This window comes from Bombus huntii, chromosome 10 (genome assembly GCF_024542735.1).
Source record: "Bombus huntii isolate Logan2020A chromosome 10, iyBomHunt1.1, whole genome shotgun sequence".
Classification (NCBI taxonomy): domain Eukaryota; kingdom Metazoa; phylum Arthropoda; class Insecta; order Hymenoptera; family Apidae; genus Bombus; species Bombus huntii.
In genome coordinates this window covers 7700326-7724089 of record NC_066247.1, presented here as the reverse complement: position 1 = coordinate 7724089, position 23764 = coordinate 7700326, and the positions used below count along the sequence as shown (strand labels likewise).

General features: G+C 31.4%; 7 protein-coding genes and 1 long non-coding RNA gene across 11 annotated transcripts in view; 4 read left to right on the top strand and 4 right to left on the bottom strand.

The window, feature by feature from the left end:
- Positions 1–378: 378 nt before the first annotated feature.
- Positions 379–4235, top strand: LOC126869921 (docking protein 1). Its single transcript, XM_050627122.1, has 3 exons — positions 379–868; positions 1214–1387; positions 1471–4235. The coding sequence occupies exons 1-3, from the start codon at positions 797–799 to the stop codon at positions 2893–2895; spliced, it is 1671 nt and encodes a 556-aa protein (XP_050483079.1). The 5' UTR covers positions 379–796; the 3' UTR covers positions 2896–4235.
- Positions 4133–5294, bottom strand: LOC126869940 (uncharacterized). The gene is made up of 2 exons (XM_050627183.1): positions 5016–5294; positions 4133–4913 (listed from the first exon to the last, which is right to left on the bottom strand). Exon 2 carries the CDS (start codon positions 4867–4869, stop codon positions 4288–4290), a length of 582 nt encoding a protein of 193 aa, XP_050483140.1. The 5' UTR covers positions 4870–4913; positions 5016–5294; the 3' UTR covers positions 4133–4287.
- A 1901-nt stretch (positions 5295–7195) lies between these two features.
- On the top strand, positions 7196–14918 carry LOC126869918 (WD repeat-containing protein 91). Of its 3 annotated transcripts, XM_050627109.1 has the most exons (10): positions 9959–10574; positions 10642–10803; positions 11510–11800; positions 12026–12290; positions 12368–12483; positions 12652–12839; positions 12926–13241; positions 13306–13427; positions 13510–14164; positions 14243–14918. In XM_050627109.1, exons 3-10 carry the CDS (start codon positions 11681–11683, stop codon positions 14390–14392), a joined length of 1932 nt encoding a protein of 643 aa, XP_050483066.1. In that variant the 5' UTR covers positions 9959–10574; positions 10642–10803; positions 11510–11680; the 3' UTR covers positions 14393–14918. The 3 variants fall into 3 exon arrangements, with proteins under 3 accessions (XP_050483067.1, XP_050483066.1, XP_050483068.1); XM_050627110.1 differs by lacking the exons at positions 9959–10574; positions 10642–10803 and adding an exon at positions 7196–7484; XM_050627111.1 differs by lacking the exons at positions 9959–10574; positions 10642–10803 and having other exon boundaries at positions 11978–12290.
- On the bottom strand, positions 7798–9483 carry LOC126869945 (uncharacterized). Its single transcript, XR_007691049.1, has 4 exons — positions 9469–9483; positions 8950–9194; positions 8388–8447; positions 7798–7980 (listed from the first exon to the last, which is right to left on the bottom strand). It is a non-coding gene; the product is annotated as an uncharacterized LOC126869945 (long non-coding RNA).
- Positions 14906–16598, bottom strand: LOC126869934 (transcription initiation protein SPT3 homolog). 2 transcript variants are annotated; one of them, XM_050627160.1, is made up of 5 exons: positions 16314–16598; positions 15984–16214; positions 15569–15883; positions 15297–15484; positions 14906–15208 (listed from the first exon to the last, which is right to left on the bottom strand). In XM_050627160.1, exons 1-5 carry the CDS (start codon positions 16387–16389, stop codon positions 15068–15070), a joined length of 951 nt encoding a protein of 316 aa, XP_050483117.1. In that variant the 5' UTR covers positions 16390–16598; the 3' UTR covers positions 14906–15067. The 2 variants fall into 2 exon arrangements, with proteins under 2 accessions (XP_050483117.1, XP_050483118.1); XM_050627161.1 differs by having other exon boundaries at positions 14906–15205; positions 16314–16587.
- A 1126-nt stretch (positions 16599–17724) lies between these two features.
- On the top strand, positions 17725–18679 carry LOC126869942 (huntingtin-interacting protein K). The gene is made up of 3 exons (XM_050627186.1): positions 17725–17919; positions 18181–18288; positions 18405–18679. The coding sequence occupies exons 1-3, from the start codon at positions 17737–17739 to the stop codon at positions 18498–18500; spliced, it is 387 nt and encodes a 128-aa protein (XP_050483143.1). The 5' UTR covers positions 17725–17736; the 3' UTR covers positions 18501–18679.
- Positions 18680–18823: 144 nt separating this feature from the next.
- LOC126869943 (uncharacterized) lies at positions 18824–21364 on the top strand. Its single transcript, XM_050627187.1, has 3 exons — positions 18824–19548; positions 19749–19902; positions 20104–21364. Exons 1-3 carry the CDS (start codon positions 19478–19480, stop codon positions 20206–20208), a joined length of 330 nt encoding a protein of 109 aa, XP_050483144.1. The 5' UTR covers positions 18824–19477; the 3' UTR covers positions 20209–21364.
- LOC126869927 (speckle-type POZ protein) overlaps positions 20525–23764 on the bottom strand; it is a 44357-nt gene continuing 41117 nt past the window's right edge. The window contains exon 8 of the mRNA XM_050627136.1: positions 20525–23640. Within this exon, the coding sequence (XP_050483093.1) occupies positions 23496–23640 (145 nt within the window). The 3' untranslated portion in view covers positions 20525–23495. The remainder of the gene's footprint in view (positions 23641–23764) is intronic.

Below are 23764 nucleotides of genomic sequence, written 5' to 3'. Positions count from 1 at the left end.
ATGGAAAGTAGAGAAAAATGTAATTATTATCGCTGTTTAGGAACGGAAGTCGATGTGTCGCAACTCACAACGCTTATCTATGACCAAGTCTTGCGTCTGGAAAGAAAGCAAACAATCCTCGATTTAAATCACCTCCCATTTCGTTTCGCATTGATTACACTCTGGAATTCTCGACGTCAGATCAAACGAAATAACTCAGACATAACACACGATGCGTGATAAAAATTTTTTACAAACAAAGTTTAGAAGTTGACGAGTTAAAAGAAAGAAAGCACAAAGAGAGAAGGCAAAGAAGAGGCGCGAGAGTTATCTCTCGGGAATAGTCCGCGCTTCTATGTCCGTTCGTGACAATTCGGGCGACGTCGTACGATCGGAGGACGTGCATGCCTCTATTACCCGACAGTTGGCTCCGAATGTGTCGGGGAATCATGCAAGAGCAGTACAATCCGTGTCGTTATATACCATACACGATGTATCCGTGCAACACGTACACATAGAGACGAACGAATATTTTTCTCCTCGGCAAATCTAGTCGACGTTAAAGACGTCGGGCTTAAAGCTTTTGTGAAATGTCAAGCGCCGTACATTATAATGGGTTGAATGTGTTCGGGAAAACTGTCAAACTAAACGTAAACGATAGAGTACCATTCGAAAGCAGAGGCGAACCAGTGAGAGGAATAGCACGGACGGGAAAAAGTGGGAGTGAAAGTGGAAAAATTCACTTTTTCAAAATTATACGAGAAGCAAAGGCACGTTTCTAGTAATACGTGAGGCTGCTGATGTTTCGCAAAAAACGATGGAGCCCGAGGAACCTCTGTTACAAGGGATCCTGCTGTTACCACCGCAGGGAATGTTAGGCCAGCTCAAGGTTGGTTAACGTTACTATGAATAAATGATTGTTTCAAATTCTCACGATCCATTGACAAATTGGTTTTTCCCATTTATTTATTTATTTATCTGTATCTTTCAAAGAAATATTTGTCCATATCGATGGCCACCGATTAGTGATCAATGAATTAACCTAAAACTCGCGCGATAAGTTCCAGACATTTCAAGCGTGTGCAACAACGCTGAATCGATCTTGGCACACGTCATTCTTGATTCATACCAATAGTTATGATTTTTCAAATACACAAAATCTGTTTCTTTTCAGTCTTCTTAACATTAAAATATTTATATTGACAGGCAATTACGTTGTTTATATCTTTTATAGAAATCTTGGCACAAAAGATTCTGTCAGCTGTTTAGGACTAGTAACTATGGGATCAAACGTGTAGAAATTTATGATAATCAAGAAGAAGCTATATTGCAGTTACATGCTCCTCGCATCATCACGTTAGATGCATGCATTAAAATAGCACCTAGCAATCAGTCACATGTATTTATTGTAAGTAAACATTTAACATAAGATTTAATATTTAGCAAACAATGAAATGAAATGATTCAGTTCCTTATTTTTGTTGTATGTAGGTTGTGACTAAATCAGGAATTCATTATTTTGGATGCTATTCGGAATCTGATATGAGTCATTGGATCACTGCATTCCAGTTAGTAGCATTTAAAGATAGTGTGTCTAATCAAACAATAGAGGAGAACAACGACCTGTACTGTACCAGTGGAGAAGGAGTATTTTCTGTGAAAGTAGTAGAGACAGATGCATCTAAGCGATGTGGTTTAGAAACTAGGAACTATACACTTGTAGTAGCTGCAGTTGATATTAAATTAATGGATGGGGATGTAGTTCTATTTACTTGGCCATATCGATATATCAGAAGATATGGTTACAAAGATGGAAAATTTATTTTTGAAGCGGGACGAAAATGTGAATCTGGGGAAGGTTCTTTTCGCTTGGAACACAGCAGTCAACAAGAAATTTTTCGTTGTATGTATTCCAAGATGAGGTCAATGAAAAAGTTAATGCATGAAGAAAATAATGCAAACATTGACTGTAATGATGCTCAATATCATGCAGCTTTATCGATGGAAGCTGGATCTAGAGCAGCCTTACCCCCTTCTCCAAATAGTTCTGCTAACTTAATTGATATTGACTTTTCACCGCAAAATTCACAGAAACAGTCAACTTCATCATCTAATTTAGATACTAGTTCATCTTCTAAACCGTCTTTATGTATCGGTAAACCGAAACCCGCGAAACCACCGCGAAAATACGTTTTCACCAGTTTGTTAGACAAAAAAAGCGTAGATCCCGAAGTATCAGAGTTGCCTGCCTGTGGAGAATACAAAGCATTAAATCGCGATAATTCGCCAGAAATGTCTCAAAAAACGATAGGAAGTTCCATATTAGATGACGAAGAAAGACATCCTTATGACCTAGTAGAAGTAAGAAATGATGCATGGAAAACTCATGGTATTGACAATATACATCACACAGAGAGATTAAACTCGTTGTTGCATAGTGATAAAGACAAAGAAAATGAGGATGATTTCCAATACGAAACGATGATGCCTGTTATATCGTCCCAAAGCTCTTCAAAGAGTAAGTCTAGTATTACAGATAGTCCAGTGACTTCGACTAATCATGTACCCAATGATGAATCTGATTACGACAAGTTGGAGCATTTTGGTTCTGCAACTAAAATTACTCAAAAGGGCACATTCAAATTTGGAAACTTTAATAGCATGTCTCAAAATTCACATTCAAATGTATCTTTAAATACTTCCGTTGCTGATACCAGCACTGCATGGTCCAATTATGATATTGTTGAAGATATGTCTGCTGTTAGATTAGCAGATGATAGTCATCTTGGATATGGTGTTATTAGAAAGAAAACAAATCAGTCTGATACTGCATCTACAAGCAGTAATATGGGTCCAAAGCATAAAGTCTTTAATAATAGTGAATATGCAATTGTGTCAAAACCAAAAAGGGTATAAAAAATCAAAAATAATTTCAGTTAATAGTGACTACACAAATATAATAATTATTTCTGCTCCAGAGATTCTTAGTTCCCGAAAATGATAACAAAATACTAGTCTACAGTATGACTAGGGTAAGCTGATTTTTATTGTGCTAAATAATGACAAAAATAAACATGTCAATATTTTATAATATTATAAAAGTGCAGAAGTGAAATGACATATTTTTGTGCAAAGATTAGTTTAAGAAGTACTAGTCTACATAATCACTGTCAATTATGTAAGAATAATTATTTTTAGAGGCAAGATGATTTTACACATTTTAATAATATTTAAAATATATTATTCAACAAATATTAAATGCTAGTTTATCAATATTATAAATCTGAAAAAAATTGTCACTAGTATTTCAAAAATATCAAAATGACTGATTGCAATGAAAAGATACAGTGCCTTATATCACAAAACATAGTCTGATAACAAACTCAAGCAGAATTTGGAAATTAACTTTGCATGTCATTCCAATATCTGGTGTACTTAGAGATTTTTAACGTTATTAATATCAATAATATTATCACCATAATTAATTATTCATAGTCCATTATTATAATACTATTGCAAGTTGGACAGAAGTAGTGCCTTCAGAGATGTTTAAAGTTTACGATAGAAACTTTTAAAAATATAGGATTTACATATGCATGATAAGGAAAAAGCAATAAATCATTCCTTTTGTTTTTAATACTATATACGTACATATTTTACATATATATATTTGTATTATACATATATACACATTTATAAAAGATTTAATTATCATCTATATATTTCACTGTTAGTAAGAAAAGACATTTTTATAACAAAATATAATATGTATATGTACATATTAATTGATATACACAGAGAAGTATTCAATGCATAACACAATTAGAAATTTGCCATATAATTTCTACATGTGCCAAGATCTGTTATTTCTTTAAATGAAATTAAATGTTATTGATATTAAATATATAATATCTAAATTTGTTTTCATAAAAAAAATGCATGTACATTTAATACTCTGAATTAAGAGGCAAATCTTACAGAATTTGCATCATCTGATCTGAGGAACTTTGTTCAAGAATATATATTTTTTACCAAATTGTATATATTAGAAATATTATTTACATGTAGTATACAAACGCACAGTAGAAACAATGCTGTTCTTTTTTAACAATTGTAACATGAAGGATGAAAAAAACATTTAAGTCTTTCTATGTCAACCAAACTTTGGATATTATTGTTTCTTCATAATTATAACATAGCATTAAAAATACACATAGTCTACAATAAATTTAAAAGTATTTACATTTATTTAGATATATTTATGTCTATTTTGTCAAAATAAAAACTCTGCTTCCTGAACAACATTTCCTACGATTCTTCTGTAGATTTAACCTTCTTATTTTGATCGTGTGTTTCTTTCTGCTCTTCTATTAATCGCTGTTCTATGTTTTTATTATGTAGAACCAAATCATATTCCTCTTTAGCGACAGCCTCGAGATATCCATCAAAATCATTTTGGATTTTTCGTACGGTCTCTCCTTTCGCCGCCAATATTTTTTCGATATTCCTTTTGTTCTTTAATTCCTCGAACCACCCAAGATTATCAGCAATTAAGTGATTATTCTTGCAGCCGTCACAACGAATTATAACTACTCCTTTTTCGTATGCTAGTTTCGATATAATTTTCCCATTTCGATAGTTACATTTTTTACATGTAAACATCACCTTTAGTTTTCCTACAACTTTGCCGAGAATATGTTTGTTAGAATCTTCTTCCTTGTTTTCTTTCGATAATTCGCTAAGATTCGTGTTCATCCGTATAAAAATTGGCTTGTGTAGACTGACATCAAGTTTATCTTTCAAAATCAATGGAATCTGACATGAATTTATAGGTTCTCTCGTAAGAACCAGTCGCGTTCCACATCGAAGTATTTGTCGCAACGGAAACATGTTGATTTTTCTTCTTTTTTACCAGATCTTTTATTCTAGGTACACTGTCATTTATTGAAAATATCATTTACTAAATTTCTTTTGTAATTTAAATTGTAATGATATTACCATTGATTAAACCAATTATTTATTACTTGCGTACTTACTATATATCTGTATTTCACGTACATGTTGATATATTTACACGTGACAGGAAAGTCATGACTATTAATGTTGTGACACTTAACTATCATTTTCGTGACACCGTATGCATACTCCCTCTGCTGAACACTGCGTGAAATAACCCGCACCAAATTCAAATTATAAAGTGGTGTAGCTGAAGCAATGAACAGAGAAAATTTCTTTAAATTAAATTTAAATTTTACATTGTAAAATTACAGAATTACGTAAATTACTATACAAAAAATTGTAAACTAATTGAAAAATTGTAGAACTATTGTAAACTTGCAAATTGATTTGAATAAAACAATCTTATTTGCAAATGGGCAAAGCACTTAATTATTTAAAACCTTCCCAAACTCCATAGGTTTAAGGAATAAGTTATAAGAAATGAACAAGAGTTCGAGAAAATAGGTAAGTATCGGTTAGGTATTGGTAAGTATTGGTAAGTATTAAGAGCATAAAATAACATAACAGGTAACCCAAATCTTTTGAAATCCCTGCATATGACGATATTTTCTGAGAAACTTCAAAAGCACAAAATTTTCCGACCTATTTTGCGATTTTGTATCAGGAGAACATGATAGCATAAAAGGTGACACGATTTAGGCGATTCTTGGAAATTACGTCACTTTCCAGGAATTTTTCGGAACCGAAATTCTCAAAATTTTGACCAATTTCTGGCCTGACTTCGTGATTTTGTATTAGAAGAACATGATAAATCATGAGATTGTAAAATGCTGTTAAACTACAATCACTTATTGAAACTCCTTCCACATACATTTTATATAATTATTTTACAATAAATACTCTTATTTTTCATTGTGTAACCATTTCCAAGAATGTCGTTGCTTCTGGATGCTGTTGATCGTTGCCGCTGTTCCTTGTCATATCCTGAATGTAGTTTGTGTACTCAATCTAAAAAGAACAATTTATTTCTCGTATTTAATTAAGCTTTTAAGCAACTTTTATGCTTTTACACTCTTACCCTTTTCTAGCCGTCGCGGTTCAAATGCATGTTTTTTTTTTTTGTCTCTCGCCGTACATACACACGTTTCTTCCGCCAAGAGCCCCGAGAAGAAATATGCATATAGCTCGGTTATTGGTTGTTAAAGGCACTTATTCTAAGTGGGCACTTTTTGGCTGACTTCTTAACTAATTGCATTGGGGATTTCCCTATCCATCTGTGATTCCAACTAATACTTTGATCTATCGAATAAAATTAGGTTAAAAGGAAGGTAGGGAGAAAGCTGAGGTCTAATTCAGAAGACATAATCATAAAAATCCATAAATTAATTCCTCAGATTATTCTTTTGTACAGAAAGAAATAAAGTTTTGTTCTATTTGCGGACACTGGAACGCTTACCATAATACATACTGTTTCTATTGCTGTCTTCATCGTATACTATTGTTCTCGCCCTCTTTGTTTGGCAGTATATATATCTATTCTTGTCGCACATGAGTCGTTCCTTGTTGTACGGACAAGTCATGTGCTGCTATCTATTAAAAATAGAAGTAATAATAACTTAGAAAGTATAATAGATGGCAGTATATGACTTGTCAATAGACAAAGTGCGCGATAGTGTTAGATAAGGACAAATATATGCCCGTCACAGATAAGGAACGCGCTAGGATGCGATAAAGGCAAGTGTATATATTCCTACTAGACAAGGAATGCGTTATTGTACGAAGAGGACACCAATAGCAATTAGTTCACCTTTTTCACCGCTGTGTGGTGATAGTGTGTCTTTCCATAGAGATATGTATGTGAATCTCTATGGGTCCATTTTAAACCAAATGTATATGCATATATGAAGGAATCCACGTTTAAATTTACCCTCTGTAACCATCTTGTCAGGAAATCTTAAAATGACCAGTACAAGAAATGTAAAAATAGATAATAATCACATTTATACAACACACAATAGGCACTTAATATAAACTACGTTATATTATTACTATTGATATATATCAAGACATACTGAATAATTAATATTACATAATTACTGCAATTGTTTACATTAACATAAAGCACATGTTTAAAATTAATCAAATCTTACCATTACTAGAAAGGAAATTTCCTCTCTACTTTTACGCGGTAAGCAATGCTAAATTATCATTGGCTAACAAGATTAACAGATAACTCCAATTTCATTATCATTGTCGCCACTCTTTTCATAGTTTATTTATGATGAAATAAGTTTAAACCGTTTAGCGGTGTAAAATTATAATGTTTGAAATAGACCGATTTTTGAAGTTTGAAGTTTTTATAAATAATAATCATTATCGATGTTATGAGTGCAAATAAACGATATGATATCTTTAATTTTTGATAACAAAAAGTATAGTAAAACATTCTGCATGATTGGTAAACACAAAGAAGGAAAATGAATCAAGCTGTGGAATTTTTATGTAGTGCCTTGATCACACCTACCCTTATCAATAAGAAGTAAACGGTAAATCAAAAAATGATAAGTACTAAGGCAGCTCATGTTATACGTAATTATATTTACATAGGTTGAGATGTAGTTTCTATATACTTCGATGTAGTTACTATACATATATGTGTGTGGTACTATACATATATGTGTATATTTACATACATACATATCGTATGTAATGCGCATTTAATTCGATCCGTGAATACTAACACTTTAATCGTTTCCTGCGAACCTTTCATATGTGAGGAAGGTCATACATTTTTAAATGAAAATGATTGACAAATTTAACCAATTATATTAACAAGGTTCTGGTAAAGGTAAGACAAGATATTTTGTTAAATCTTTATTATATTTAACATAATACAGGTAACAGTTTTATAAGAGGCATAATTTCATAAATATACGTATACATTTGAAAAATATAATAGAAGCAAGAAATAACCTTTAATATTTTTTTCTTTTTATTTTTTATTACAACTACACTGTTCGCCAGGTTTGCAAGCGCATGTGTCTGCAAAACAAAATACAAAAATAAGATTAGTGTAAAGTATCTAATGCCAGTTTATCTATAATAAATATTAAGTATAACAAAACGTGAAACAAAAAGTAATTCATGACTTCAAAAATTGTCTTAATATTTTGAGTAACAAATTTTCAAACAAATATTTCGTGTAAGTAACAAAACCCGTTGGAGATCGTAATTTAACCGACCTATAGAATGAACTGGCACTAACAATAGTCATGGTTAAGCGGTCGTTGGCCGAGTTTACAAAAAAACAGAGCAAAATGAGATCAGAGAATTGTTACCACATTTCCCCGAAGATTTTTTATATTTTGTTAATAGGCTAAAAAATAAACTATAATTCTTTTAACATATCGTTTGAAAATTTTAATTTAAACTAAAAATTATTGTATTACCTGCGCTTGAGGAATCGCCGCATTTGCATTTCTCGCCACAATGACATTGTTGAGATTTGTCTGCAATAAAAAGTAAAATATAGGTAAATTATTACGTTCCAATACAGGTAATTATAGGTATAAACCAATAAAACTAGCCGCGTATTATGAAAACTCCAAAAAAATTCCGCGTAGTTCTAGAAATTTCAATTATCTCACATTCATTTGCATAAAACGAAACTATGTGAAAATATTGAAATGCATTAATACATATTGCAATTTAAAAAAAAAAGATTTGGAAAGCAGTTGCTATAATTATAAAACAAACAATTTGACTAGTTGTTAATAATTACAAGTGAAAAATATTATAAATGAACATGTCAAAATATATGTAGGAAATTAAGAAACATTGATACTGAAAATGTTAGCACTTAAATAAAAGCGAATAGGATTACTAAAAGTTTTACAATAATTTAGTGAATTGCACATTCAATCAATGAAATTGCGCATTGAATTGCAAAATTCCATCAGATCGTCATATAACGTAAGGAAATAGTTTCTTAGAAATAAAAGTAATTTCTACCTGAGCCCTTATCGCAAGCTGGTCCTGGCATTTTGTAGTTTGTAAGTAGTTACTTGGTTCGATTTACTTGCAAGCAGAATATAAACTTAGTTCCGACACTTTCGGCGTACCTGTTTGAATTTATCGATCATCTCCTACTATGAGCGTTCTTATAGTAACGCATATCAGCGGCGTGTGCAACTAGCGTCGTGCGCGTGCGTGCCATGTGCAAATCAGGAAGCATACTACTAATTCACCCTGGCTTCCTGTATTAAAGTTAGAATTTCGGAATTTCAGATATTCTTGAAATTGCATCAACATCTGCCACATTTTTCTAGTATGATAATAGCTAAATAGCAATTGTTTAATTTTCTATTCGTTTTCATCATACGTTGTATTGCAGAATATTAGTGATACAAATTTTATAATTGATTAATACAAGGAACCGAAAACTTCAAACTCTGATAATTCTGTTATAAGAAATCAACGCGATTTTATGCATGTATTTAATTTTAAATGCTGGTAACTAGAATTACTTACGGGGCACATAGATACACAATTTACATCCCTGAACTGGTGCAACACGAAACCAATGAATCACATTACACGTTATGCAATATTACGAGATAAGAACATTAGTATTACCGGAGTCGAGTACTACAATGAATTAGAGTTCATTCTAGAAACTTTATGCGAAGAATGTCTTGTAATTAGACTGAATGAATAACTGAATTTCTTTCTATCCTTTTCCCAAAGTCTGGCAGAAAACATAATTAAGCAAATATCATAATATCATATAATATAATATCATAATAAATATTTCATTCGTATGTATGTCGTTTTACGAGTATATTTAATGGGATGTAAAAATAGTAAAGTTCATTACGAACTTCTTAAGAATATAGAGAACATTAAATTAAGTGAGATTAAATGTATTTTATTAAAAATTATTACTTTATACCATGATTATTTATAATAAAAATATGAAATATTAGTTTTATTGCAAATATTTAAATAGAATTTAAACATTTACCGAGTTGCTACTAAAATTCGTTTTTCTGGCTGTTTCTTTAACATGTGTGAATTCGTCCTCTAGTTGTAAACCATGGTAAACCACAAACGATCTGTTTTAGCATGAATATTTTTTATAAGCTGCATATCTGTAGCTCTTATAAACATATCCACTGGTGACATTATAGTGTTATAATTCAACCGATATAAGCCTTCTGCATATGGACTTTTTAAAATCTGCCTTACCTTTATATTCTGTACAAGAGGGTTCATGTTCAGAAAATATATTTTTTCTTTCTACAATTCTTATTTAGAGGAGATTTAAAGCAGAATAGAGCATACTTAGAGAAGGGGTCGCAAAAGGTAATGATTTAACAATGGTGATATATAAAAAAGAATAATAATTTACATTTGGACATAAGTTAAATTTTTTTTTGCTTTATGATTTTTTAATATTTAAAGTTTCTGTCTTAAAAACTATGTCTTTCTCATATTTAGCAAACAGCGCTTTGCATGTTGCATTCCGGACGACTTGCCACCCTTGTTTGAATTGGCGAACTGATATTGCGCTCAAAGTCCAAATGCATAATTAATCGGATTATCAATTACAGAAAATTTAATCTAAACCTATGCGTGTATGTCAGATTTGAACCTTCGGTCTTCAATTATTTTGAATCTTTAACATTTTACGTCTTTCAATAGGTTTATGCTATGTACAAAGATGTAGACGATCAGTCAACTGAATTCTCATTGGTGAAATGGCATGGAAGCCGGTAAACTCTGTTTGAAACTGGCGAACTCAATCATCTTCTCTGTCTTACGATCATGGTAAGAGCCAAACCGGGCTGTGTAAATCTCGCTAAGGTGCCCATGTTCATTTGCAAAAAGAAAGCTAATTAAGAAAATTGATTTGTTAACTTTTATGGTCACAGTTTCTGAATTAAATCCTGAGCTTCTGTCCTACATTTCATTAAACCTATGAAATGCATGAATAAAGATATACAAATTCTATTCGATAGATAGAAACACTATTCTGTACCTGTTCCGTGTTCTATACCTCGTACTGTAAATGTGAAATCATATTAACACTAAGTCGTGACTTCATAGTTATGATACCGAATGTTAGAACACTTATATAGTACATTACGTAAGTACATAATGTACTTATAATACATTCTTCTTATCTCCCTCTTAAAGAGAAAAGTCATGACTTTGTGCGACGTGGAAACGTACCGACTATTTTAATGGGCTTCAAGCATTTTACCTGTCCTTAACCATTGGTCATAAAAATTATGTGACAAAAAATGCTTGCATGCTGCTTTATCTTTATTTCATCACAATGTTTGTGATAATCTTATGACATGATATAACGTAGATATAAATATTATTTTACGTCCATTTTTCCTAGAATGTTAACATACTTAAATTGATAACCTATTGACTACTAGAAGAAAAATTTATTCTTTATCCAAAAATCTATTAATTTTGGATATTATCAATATTTCAACAGTTAAGAAAATGTCATGTTTTGTTAATTGTTTTCGTTCATTTTGATCATTTTTTATTTCAGAAACTTTTGATTTTTTTTACGGTGATAAATAGGATATGCTAACGTTGGTAATAATGACTGTCAGACGAAAATTCGCTGCATATTCAGCGAACAGCAAAATGGCCAAAGGATGACAACATACGGCTGTCAGTTGAAGGAGAAAGTTGATATTTTGAAGAGAATTAAAGGAAAATGTCTCACATTCAGTATGTGGACGAATTGGTCAAAGAATATCTGCTCTTCAGAGGTTTTAGCCAAACCTTGAAAGCTTTTGATAACGACTTGAAAGCCGAGAAAGAAAAAGGCTTTAGGGTGAGCTTGTAAGGAATTATGATAGAGAAAGTGAGAAAGTGAAACAAAAATATACGAAAACAATGTCTACAAATTTCATTTAGTTAACGAAACTACAATAAAAAGAATTAAAACTTAAATTTAGTCTCTTATAGTCTCTTCTAAATACCTTATAATGTTTACATTCCTTAATTTCAGGCAAACTGATATAATTCTAGCAAAGATTTTCATTATTTTTTTTATCAGGTTGATAAGATCGTCGATCAATTGATGCAATACATATACAATTATGACTTAGCATCTTTAAGAGAATTATGGGGACATTTAGACATGAGGATGTTCTCCCGTTTGGAAAGTCATTTTACACCAGCTGTGAGAAAACTAGAGAATGCTGTTCTAAAAATGTACTTGGTTAATGCAGCAGTAAATAATAAACAAGATCGGATTCAAGAATTTTTTACAAAAATGACACCAGAGTTACAAGGACATTCAGAGTGGAAAGAATGGTTTGGTAGGACAACATTTTATTGATAGAAATAATAGAAAAAATGTATTTTACATTTTATTATTTTTTTGTAATTTTTACAGCATTGCCATTTGTTAAAAATCCTGAAGACAATCCAGCATACTCTGTACATTTTAGTAGACAATGGCAGGACACTATGTTAGTGTCCCTGCACAATTTCCTTGCTACTATTTTTCAAGTAGGTGAAAGGTATTTTGCATCGTGCCTCTCATTTACGAGTCTTACCATTTTGATATCATAGAAAAAAATATTAATTTTAACTTAATACAATGAACAAAATGTAGTAATATATTTATATATTTAACCACATTGTATATAGTTTAATTTTAATTCGCATGAATTATAGTGTATGCCACAACCGACGTTGCTTGCGATAGACGAGGACACAAATAGATTGAAACGGCTTCAAGAAGAGAATGAAGTATTGAAACAACGTTTAAGCGAGTCTGTTAAGATAGAAAATGTAATGGATGTAAATCCAGGACCAGCTCCTCAGCATCCACCACTCATGGATGACTTTTACATTATAGCACAGTAAATATTTTAATTTACCGTTTGATAAACCGATGTAATTCAACATGCTACACCATTTACTAACATTTTCCTTGCTGTTCAAACAGAGAATCTCCTTTATTAGAGAATCCAAAAACCTTAAGGAATCTCATAAGAAATATAGGCGGCGGTTCCAGTCCAATTTTAAGTAGAAAGCCTGGGACAAGTATAAGAAAAGTAGTAGAACCGGAAGTGACATCAACAAAAAGAACCAATACGAAAGGAAAAATACATTCGATCAATAAATCCGAACCTGTTAGTAAAAGAAGTATTAGTTGTGATTCAAGATTAACAAGCTCTAGAAAAAGAGATTCGTCTATCGATGCAGTAGCTGAGCGAAAGGCTAAAGATAAAATCGATTCCACTTACATTCTTCTTAGTCAGGTAAAATACTACTTATTTATATAGCAAATATTTTAGAAATTTTCATAATATGTTTCATTTCCAGGAAGAGTATACGGAACATAAAACATCAATAATTCAATGTAAAAGTAATGCAAGTGGCTCCTACGTAGCTACAGGTGATGCAGACGGTATTATTAAAGTATGGACCCCGATACCTTCACCAAAGTAATTACTTTTAATATTTACAATATTAGTTTTATGGCAGAATTTTGCATAAATGTAATCATGTTTTTTTTTAATTCTATAGAACTGTTACTACATTTATCTCTGCTCCAGCAAACTCAAACAAAGCAATTACTGCGTTAGACTGGATATCAAAAAATGAGCGTTATTTTTTACATGGTGATAACAATGGATTGATTCAATTACATGATACTCGTGATTGCAAAACCTTATGGGACATTCAACATGAGAACTCTCGAATCATTACTTTGTTATGCAATCCAACGGAATCCACATTTGTATGTTCTGTATCAGATTCGAACGAAGGAAAATTATTATTGTACGACATAAAAACAAGAAAATTAGAAAGAACTTTACCTATGGAACAAAATGTAACTGCGTTGTGTTCCGCATTTAATCATAACGGGCAGCTCCTTATCACAGGGTTATCCAATGGAAATATTTTAATACATGATTTAAGACGGAACGAAATTATTGATAATATAAGCTGTCATTCGAGTCCAGTTATTGATATAGAACTAATTAATGATTATACAAATATCTGTACACAAAGTGAGGATGGAAAATTGTGTCAAAGAAGTTTGAATCATTCAGGAAAGATTTTATGGGAAACGAAAATCAAGGTAGAGAAAAACACAGTTCATGGAAAATTGTTCACTTTTGACCAAAGCGGTAACTATATGCTACTTTGTACACAAACTGGAGGAAATATATATAAAGTACGTAATTTTTATTGTCTACTGATATTTTAAGGATTTGATAGCTCTGTTCTTCAACTACTGAATATAAATTTTCAGATGCCACCAGGTGCACAAGCAAAGATTTTAGAATTAGGCGGACATAAAGGTACACTTTGCTGCGACTGGTCTACCGCCAATCAATCCGGAACGTGTATAACTGGTGGTGCGGAAGGGAAAGTACGCGTATCGACGTTGCTCTCACCATGATACAGAAGCAAAATTAGTATCTGTGTGAATTCATGAAATAATGTGTAAAATTTCTAAAACTAGCTCAAATTTGTAGATACTAAATATATATCTAGAATACTGAACGTCAAGACGAAACTTTTTAATCATTATGTTGCATAATGAAATCATTTTAAAAAAAAATATTCAAAGTAAGGTAAAATTAAAGAAAAGATCCAAATATTTTATGAAGAGTACAATGAAAGCAAACGTATCATGCGTTAATGCAAAATCAAGTGTATTATAATCCTATCTTTAAAATGGAATCAGGGACTACCAATTGTAAAATGTACAGGAACTAATATAATTGTAAAGAAAGGATACATAAGGTACCTATGAATGTCGCGTTAATTAATAGGACACATGATCGAACGACTTTGTAAAAAAAAAGAATAAAATTCTAATAATTTATGTAGCGATATAATGTGTACACCTAATATTAAAAATCTAAGATACACCTGTAAGAGGTACGGGAATTTGTCAATAAATATTGGGCAATTTTAAAACACTCCTGTATTGTAGTTTAATATACAAAGATTAAAATACACATTTAATCAAATATAAATTTAGAATACTGATAATTTTTTTTATAGAAGGCTCCATTTTAGAAGAGCATAAACTTTGCTCCTCTAATTAAATGAATTAAGTTAATCTACTTTATGAAGATAGAAGTTTTAAGTGTGGTTTTCTCATGGACCAACGATTAAATGGACCTGTCATATCCAATTGAGGTGACCAATACCGTCTGAGAGCTTCAATTATTTCTGCAGGTGTTATTGGTTTTGTTACAGCTACCTGCTTAATTATTTTAAAAAAGAGCATAAAAGTATAATATTTCCTTTTATCATAGATTTTGCATGTTTTAAATGATAAAAATATCACAAACCTTGCCATGGTAATATGGTTTATAAGTGTATGGATTAACATAACTAAGTCTAAGTCGATCTATAGCATCCCCATATATTTTATTTTGGTCCTGTCTTACTAATAGTGCAAAATCTATAATTTGTGCTACTGTTTCATATGCTAAATAACCCAAAATTATATATGCTTGTTTTGTGACTGTTATATCACCTAAATAGCATAATACAAAAATATACTTAACAGATAAATGAAAATTATTCTCAAATGTAAGATAGTTAAATACACAAAACTCACTGTCTGGTGCTATCCAATCACTAAATTTGTGCCTATTCTTATTTGCAAAGGATGCATTACGTGCCTTACTGAATTTTAAATATCTAGCTTCATCCATAGACCGTGTCATAATTTCTGCACGAATACATCTTTGTTGTTTAACTTCATCTACAGTAGATGCATCTTCAAGAAGTTCACCAGTATTGTTAATTTGACTAAGAAAACTATGCAGTGATCCTTTCTTTTTTGATCCATTTGGACTTTCATTCTGTACAATATCTTCGGGTGAATCGCTTTCTATTGTTTTGTGTATGGAAGACTTAAATTCTTTTAATTCTACAAGATATTGCTAAATGAGAATATGTATTATACAAATTTTCATATTATATTATATATATTAAACGAATTTTTTGGTTTATGATCACATCAAACTTGCCTAAATATTTTAGAAGGCGTTGCAATTTCACTTTGTTTTTGCGTAATAAGAAAATCAGATCTTCCGCTGAAATACAAATACCCTTTTTCGAATTTCCCCGTTTCTCAGAAATTTCGCAAGCTTTTCTTACTATTGTCCTCATTTGTTGTAGAACAACTTCTTCTATGATTTTCGCAGATTCAATTAATGGTTCACTACTGTCTCCAAAACCATGCATCATCTGTCGAATTTCTGTAAAATTTCATGTCGAATTTCATATTCTTCCTATTCATATAACATTTGGAAATAAAAATTTCAAATATCAGAATTTTTTATGGAAGATTGAAATACCGGTAGTGTAATTCACAGGTTCATTTCGAAGGAACTGCGAATCATTCGCTGGTTTAGTAAACGATGCTTCTGTCATAATTATGAATTATTCGATAAGTTTTATCTCAGTGAAATGTAAGAATCATTAAGAAACTTTCTACACAGTATACATGACAGTTGTTTGTGTTGATTTAACAGTGATTAGGTTATGTTCCATATACATGTATGTATGTGTTGTTTATATGACCATGTCGTAATCTTACTACCGTTGCTACATAAGTACATACGTATAATCCTCACGATTATTTTGCATTAACATTATTTTATTTTAAATAGTATTAAACTTCATAAGTAAAAGATATCTTGTAATTAGTAATTATTATAATATTGTAATTTAATATTATATAAATAATAATAATGTAATTTTATATTATATAACAAATAAATATCGATTGTCAGAGTCTCATGGGGTCAGTTATTACAACTGGAGATTCATCAATTATCTATTTTGTGACATATTGTATAGATAAGCGCAAAGTATTAGCGAAAATTTGAATGTAAGATTATTTGATATCAATATCGTACAAGGTAGAAATCAATATTTCCGGTAATTCTTTTAGTCTTTTATGATGAAATACGTCAATTCGTGCGTAAAATTCGTAATGCATACATACATCGAACTTCAATTTCTTTTGATTTAAGCATAGCTTAGTGGAATATTTGTATTGAAAAGTTGATCTTATATATTTATTTCTTCTTGAAACTGAACATTCTGCAGATCAAGAAAAATCATAAATTTTTTATACTTCACGTGGCGGCATGAGACTAACATTAACTTCTTTTACAGTCTTGCGCCTTTTCTACGCGCCTATGCGCGTGATTCTCACGTCTACTGTCATGACAAATTAAAATAAGTCTAAATATTTTGTAATTTTTTATATTTGTTAGTTAAGGAGGAAATGTAATACATATTGAATAAACATTTTACGAGTAATTATTGTTGTTTTCTTATGTTTGATTATGGATTAACATTCTAAATATGTATCATTAAATTATTTCTTCCAAAGATATTTTAAAGATGTTACAAAGAGCAATGAATTAAATATCGGTATATGAAATTACGCATGACTTATGTAAATAAGCAAATTTATGATTTTATATTTCATAAATGTAACATTTTAGTAAGTCATAATTGTATCTTCTATGTTAACAGAACACAATGATATAATGCATTAAATCACAGCTCGACATGGAATTACTAACTCTTTCAACAATTTATAATCAATATTTTTCAATAAAATATAACAAATTAGATATAACAAATAATAACAACATAACAAATCTTATAACAAATCAGATGCGAATGATTGTTTTGAAAATTTTTGAAGAGATTAGATTGCACACTGTGAAGTTATCACATGCAGTTTATAATCGTCTATAGAGCATGAAGTACGTTTTAAAAAAGGGAAAAATGGCGGATAACGATGTAAATGGTGACTCTGATGAAGTACAACAGGAGAAATCACAGAAAAAGGCAGCAAAGTATGATAGCGGAGCGGCAGATCTCGAAAAAGTTACAGATTATGCGGAGGAAAAGGAAATATCCTCGTCTGATGGATTCTCTTGTGTAAGTGTTTCTATTATCTTATATTCCACGTGTTTATGGTTGTCAACAACATTTACTAAGTTTCTTTGGCAATGATGGAAATTTATATCTTTCATGTTATAAATTAGTTTTCCTGTTTTCCTTTGTTGAGTATACATTAATTTTTATAGGTTAATTGTTCGAAAATATGTAATCATTAAGTCTAACCTATAAAAAGTTGTATACACACAACACGCACATAACTATAAGTTGCAATCATTCAGTACGATTTGTATACTACAGGCGTTAAGCATAATCGGAGATCGACGGAATAAAGAAGCTGCGGAGAAGAAGGCGAGAGAAAAGGAATTGCTAAAAGTTCCTATTAAAAAGGAAGACGTAGATCTTATTGTAAGATATTTGATAATTGTTATTAATATTCTTTTCTAATTAATTTTTATCTATTTATTATATGTTGAAAATTTTATTATATTAATTAGATTAATATTAAATTCATTCCATTCCAGATGAAAGAAATGGAAATAAATCGAAACGTAGCAGAACAAACGCTCAGGGAACATAGTGGAAACATTGTGGAGGCATTAATTACATTAACAAATTGACTGTACAGCATCAATTTCAAACAAACACTGACATAAGAATCAACTTTATTGTAAATTATATGGACTTGGGGATTGTTATCACTTTGGGTTATTAATAATTTATTCGTGTATATTGCAAAATATACTTTAAGCTATCCTGTATATATATATACACACATATATATATATATATATATATACATACATTCTTTTTATTCATGTACCTATTTATACCATTTCTTAAGGACACATCAATTAGAATATATTGGGGAATATATTATATCTCAGGATAAAATAATTGGAACTGTATGTGTTATCAGTGTGTTACCATATGATAAGATTATAGCCTTTATATGTGCAAGGTGTTGATTGTTAGCTCAAAGTAACGTATTTACTTGTTTGCAAAAGGTTGAAAGATTTATAGTGTATCTATACTTTTCTAACAAATTTTCAATAAAATTTCAATAAAATTTGGAAAATTAGGGAAATCAGTGCAATAAAATCTCCTGGTTGAAAATCACAATGTGAAATAAATTAGATTCCTGTATTGTATCTAAATTTAATTTTCAGGGGCACAGATTATTTTATGTTTTTTTATATATAACATGTGCACAGTGAATTGTTTAAGTGATGATACAGGTGTACATCAGATTTTATTTTGTTAAAACATTCTCATTTTTCCGTATATGATAAAAAAGTACTGTTTCCAAACAGGATCACAAACACTATCGCCATGTGTATGTGATAATTCAGTTAATACCTATAATTACCTATAATTAAATTAATAAAATATAAAAATAATATATAGCTTCAAATTCACTCTATTTTTGTATCTTCTTCTGGGGGCGCTTCAATTTCCATGCTGTTGCACATACCTTAATTGTAATCTTTATTGGTAAGGTCATTTCCTTTACTTACACACATATATGAACTTTTTATATTATATCAATTAACTTGTTTTTAGGGATAAAGGCTGGAGTACGATTACAGCGACGAAAATGGTCATCTTTCTATTATTAGTATTTGGTTTCTTTTTCGCAATTTTAATATATTGCAGAACCTATAGCAGGTACGAATTATCTAAATAATTTTGTAATCCAATTCTAGTAGATTTTTGAAGCTATGATTTAGTTCTACAAATGTAATATAGTTCTAAAATTTAGAATAGCCTAAATTTTATCTATCTTTTTCATCTATTTGATGAATAAACAAAATTGCTGGACGTTAATATCGCTTTTATTATCATTAATTAGACTCTACACTTTACAGGGATACTCATCAGAGATATAGTGCTGCTTTCAGTGATAATATAGATTGCAGATCATTACAATCTAATTCAATTTATGAACCATCAGTGGACAGACCACCGTCTTATAATGCAGCTTGCAGTGCACCTCCTCCTTATGAATCGCCATTGAACAGCGTATGTTCATTTCTATTCTATTAATCAAAAAAATATAATACACAAAAAAGGAAATAAAACAATCGAGCGCGAAGAAAATAATTGTACATATCTAATGTATGTTACTCATTATAGTAAAATATAAGATAGATAAAAATCTAGATTAGATAAAAATTTTGTCGCGTAATAACATATTATTTTACGTTTATTTGTGTTCTCTAGGTATCTATGTTCGAAGCACCACCAGTTTATCAAGAAAGTTCGCAACAATCTAAACGAGTATCACATTCGAGTAATCAAATAGTTCCGATCACAAATTATATTTAACACATTTTGTAGTCACGTATTTGTAATCATGTCTCATATCTAATTTAGTCTCAGTTAATTAAGAAGGAGCTGAATTAGTTACAAATAAGATATCTAAATAAGATTTTTATTTCATGTGAGAGAGAGAGAGAGAGAGAGAGAGAGAGAGAGAGAGCAATAAAAATTCTTTTATTACGAATCTATATCATTGCATTTAATATTATTTTTTTATATATATATTTTCCATCTGCTGACATATTCGAAACAAACACTGAAATGTATTAAATAAATAAGCGACATGTCGAGGGATAATGAAAATCACGTAAAATTCTCATGATTATATAATGAAAATGTCATTTATTTGATGTGGTGCAATGACTTAAAGTAAATGGAAAAATGAACGTTTATATGAGCTGGGTTCGATGAACAGCAGTCATGTACTTCGAAAAGCTACCACTGCTGAACTATTCGTTACAAAAAGCTTCTTTTTTTTCTTCGAGTTTAAATGCAATATACAATGGAAGTGTATCAGACAGCAGCGCAGTAGTAGCTAGTGCGACACGAACATGCTGATTTTCATGATGAGGTAACACTTGTCTTACTTGTACTTAGTTTATCAAATTATCCAGTCATACGCTCATGCAGATTGGTTCAAAAAGAATTGCATCTAATGTTTCTCGAACTGTCGTACGGTATTAATATTTAGTTTTTCGCGTTTTTAGGAAAAAGACATTCAACATTACGAGTTTCATGAGATATTTTTTTGTTCGCCGCACAGTCCCAAAGATAGAACATGGGTATTAGAATGGACGTAGACAATTTTTTCTTTTCTCTTTTTTTGTTTGACATCTTTAAAATCTGAGCGAGCACACATGGCCAAAATCTGTTCCTTAAAGCGCTTACATATTTCATTGTTTCCTTTACACTTATTTTCATTCCTCCGTTTAGTAGTTTCATCGACTTATTCCTTCGTAAGCCTTAATAACCTACTATAATTGAAATAAACATCATGTAAAAAACGGTGGAAAAATCTTCCCTAACTATTTTTCCATAGGAGTTGCTTCTTTTTTTCATTATTTTTTTTAATCTCGACAGAGATACGTTACGGCGTCACGACAGGCGGTACGGGTAAGTGTATGTACGTGTCGAGATCAAAAACGAGATACACATATATAATCTAATCGTATTAATTTGTCGCGATTACATTACATTTACTTAAAGCATTGCTAGTGTGTTTCAAGGAACATGAGTTTAGCACAGTCTGTAAAATAGAATAAATTATAGTTGATTATTGTACCCTTCATTAAAAGTATGGTTCCGTTTCGGTTCAGTTCTTATAAAATACAGTAGATATGTACAGTAAAAACCTTAAAATCGAAAGGGACGCTAGATTTGGGACTGTCCGGATATAGCGACCGTTTCCTTAAAAGATAAATTCACTGGCTGCCAGGATCGTCAGAAAGTTCTAGAAAGGTTGTGATACAATTGCGGTTAATTACAGTGGTCTTATCACAGAACATGTATGGCATTAAATCTTCGATATCATTACTTCTTTGTAATGGTAGGTATTTATATCTTGTATTTAAAACGTTCGGTAAAGCTAGGTCGGAGGATCAGGAAGCCAGTACGGTACTAAATGATGATTATTGTTTTACGTATTCTGTCGGTTGCCCATAATTCAGATCATTGACCACATAATTTTGCGATTTTGATAATTACACAAAAAACGATTAATATTCTCGTACTATGTAATTGACTAACCTTGTTATTTTATACAATTTGTTTTAACTTTTTTTTTCCTTTTTCTTTGTTTCCTGTTCCTTTTTCGTCATTTCCTTCTTTTTTGATAACGCGTTCATCGACTTCATCTTTTCATTTAATGCGATTCTTGTATCACTTCTAATTAATATAGAACATCCTGCATACGAATACGATAGACATTTCAATAGTAATCAACATAAAATTTGATAAATTATGGACAACCCTAAATTTAATACAATATAATAATAATAATAATAATAATAATAATAATAATAATAATAATAATAATATAATAATAATAATAATAATAATAATAATAATAATAATTCGAATCTATCACTTCGTCTACTATGCAATACTCGAGAAAACAAAACAAACTGTGCCTAGCAATAAAGGGGTGAGGGTTCAGGGACATAGAGAAAAAGGCCGCAGAGAGGATGGGACAAGGGGCGGTATCTGCAGACAAAAAAATATACAAAAATACGGGGCACAGAATGCGTAGCATTAATAGTAATCATAGTAGTAGTCGTATATGCTGAGAGAAAGAGATCATAAAAAACACTAACTAGAATCATTTTTTCTCCGTTCTTGGAAGAATTCGACGTTTCCATTTTGCCTTCTTTTTTTCCATTTAAAACTAAAAATCGCTATATCAGTAATAAACATATCTAATTTTATTCTTGTCGCTCGCGTACACGGCGAACAAGCGAGCGGCATTTCGTTTGATTCATATTTTTTCGACAAAGGAACAAAATCTTTTTCTTATAAGCGTCTGATCGACGTCTATCACAACTTTCTTCGTGCATCATGTGTATACCTCCCTCTTCGCGTGTGAGTGTATATGTGTGTAGTAATGTTTCAGCGAGTTTCAATCTCGCCTTGGTCCTCTGGCTGCTTCTGATGTCTTTTTCATAATACATAGATGGTATGCGCGCTTCTAGCTATTTTCGTTTTATGAACGAAAGCAAATCCATTGCGAGACCCTAATGATGCGCATTGATAAATCGCTGACATGATTGTGTTGAGTGTCGGTGGATAAAAACACATGTTTCTCTCACGCACGAGAACGTAACGTTAATACAAGACGCACAATGCAAAGTACCAAAAATTCTCGAAACCATTCCCAACCAGTTGGGGATAAACGCATCATGATTTACTTGTTTCCAGATTATCTTCCATATACGTGTGTACAAGTGCTCGAACTTCTCTCTCCATTTTATGTGATAGGCTTCTTCTAACGTCGACGATCTCACCGAATTACAACAAAGTCTATAGCCATAGGTTAACTGCGTTTCTTGCCTGGAGCTGGCCATTTGAACCGCTGCAACGCTGCAACACTGTATTTCTTGTTTGAGAGATACGTTTATCGGTCAAAACCAATGAAGAACAGTTCTCGTCGCAGTTCCTTTTCAAGTGGACCAGATGATGGCGCACTAGGAAACATTTATTTAGCACTACTTGTATCACTGTACACAAAAAAGTCATGAAGGATGCAGAATAGGCGGGGGCGATGTAGAGGTCGTGCCCGGAGTTAACGGTGACTGTTTTCAGCTCTGTTTCACTCGCTTCCTGGGCGGTCCGATCGGTGGAATTTGTTGGGTGGCTAACGCTCGAAACGCTTCCGCTATGAGATGCGGATGAGAGTTCACCATCGATTTAAAACCTGCTGTGTCCATCACGTCCGTCGCGTGTCTGTAACACAGATCGAACAAAATGATTGAAATATTTTTCTTTTCTTATCAGTTCTTAAGCTGTACAGTTGTTTCACAACAAAAAAAGGAAAAAAACTGTTTTGCGAATACATCGAACATATGTT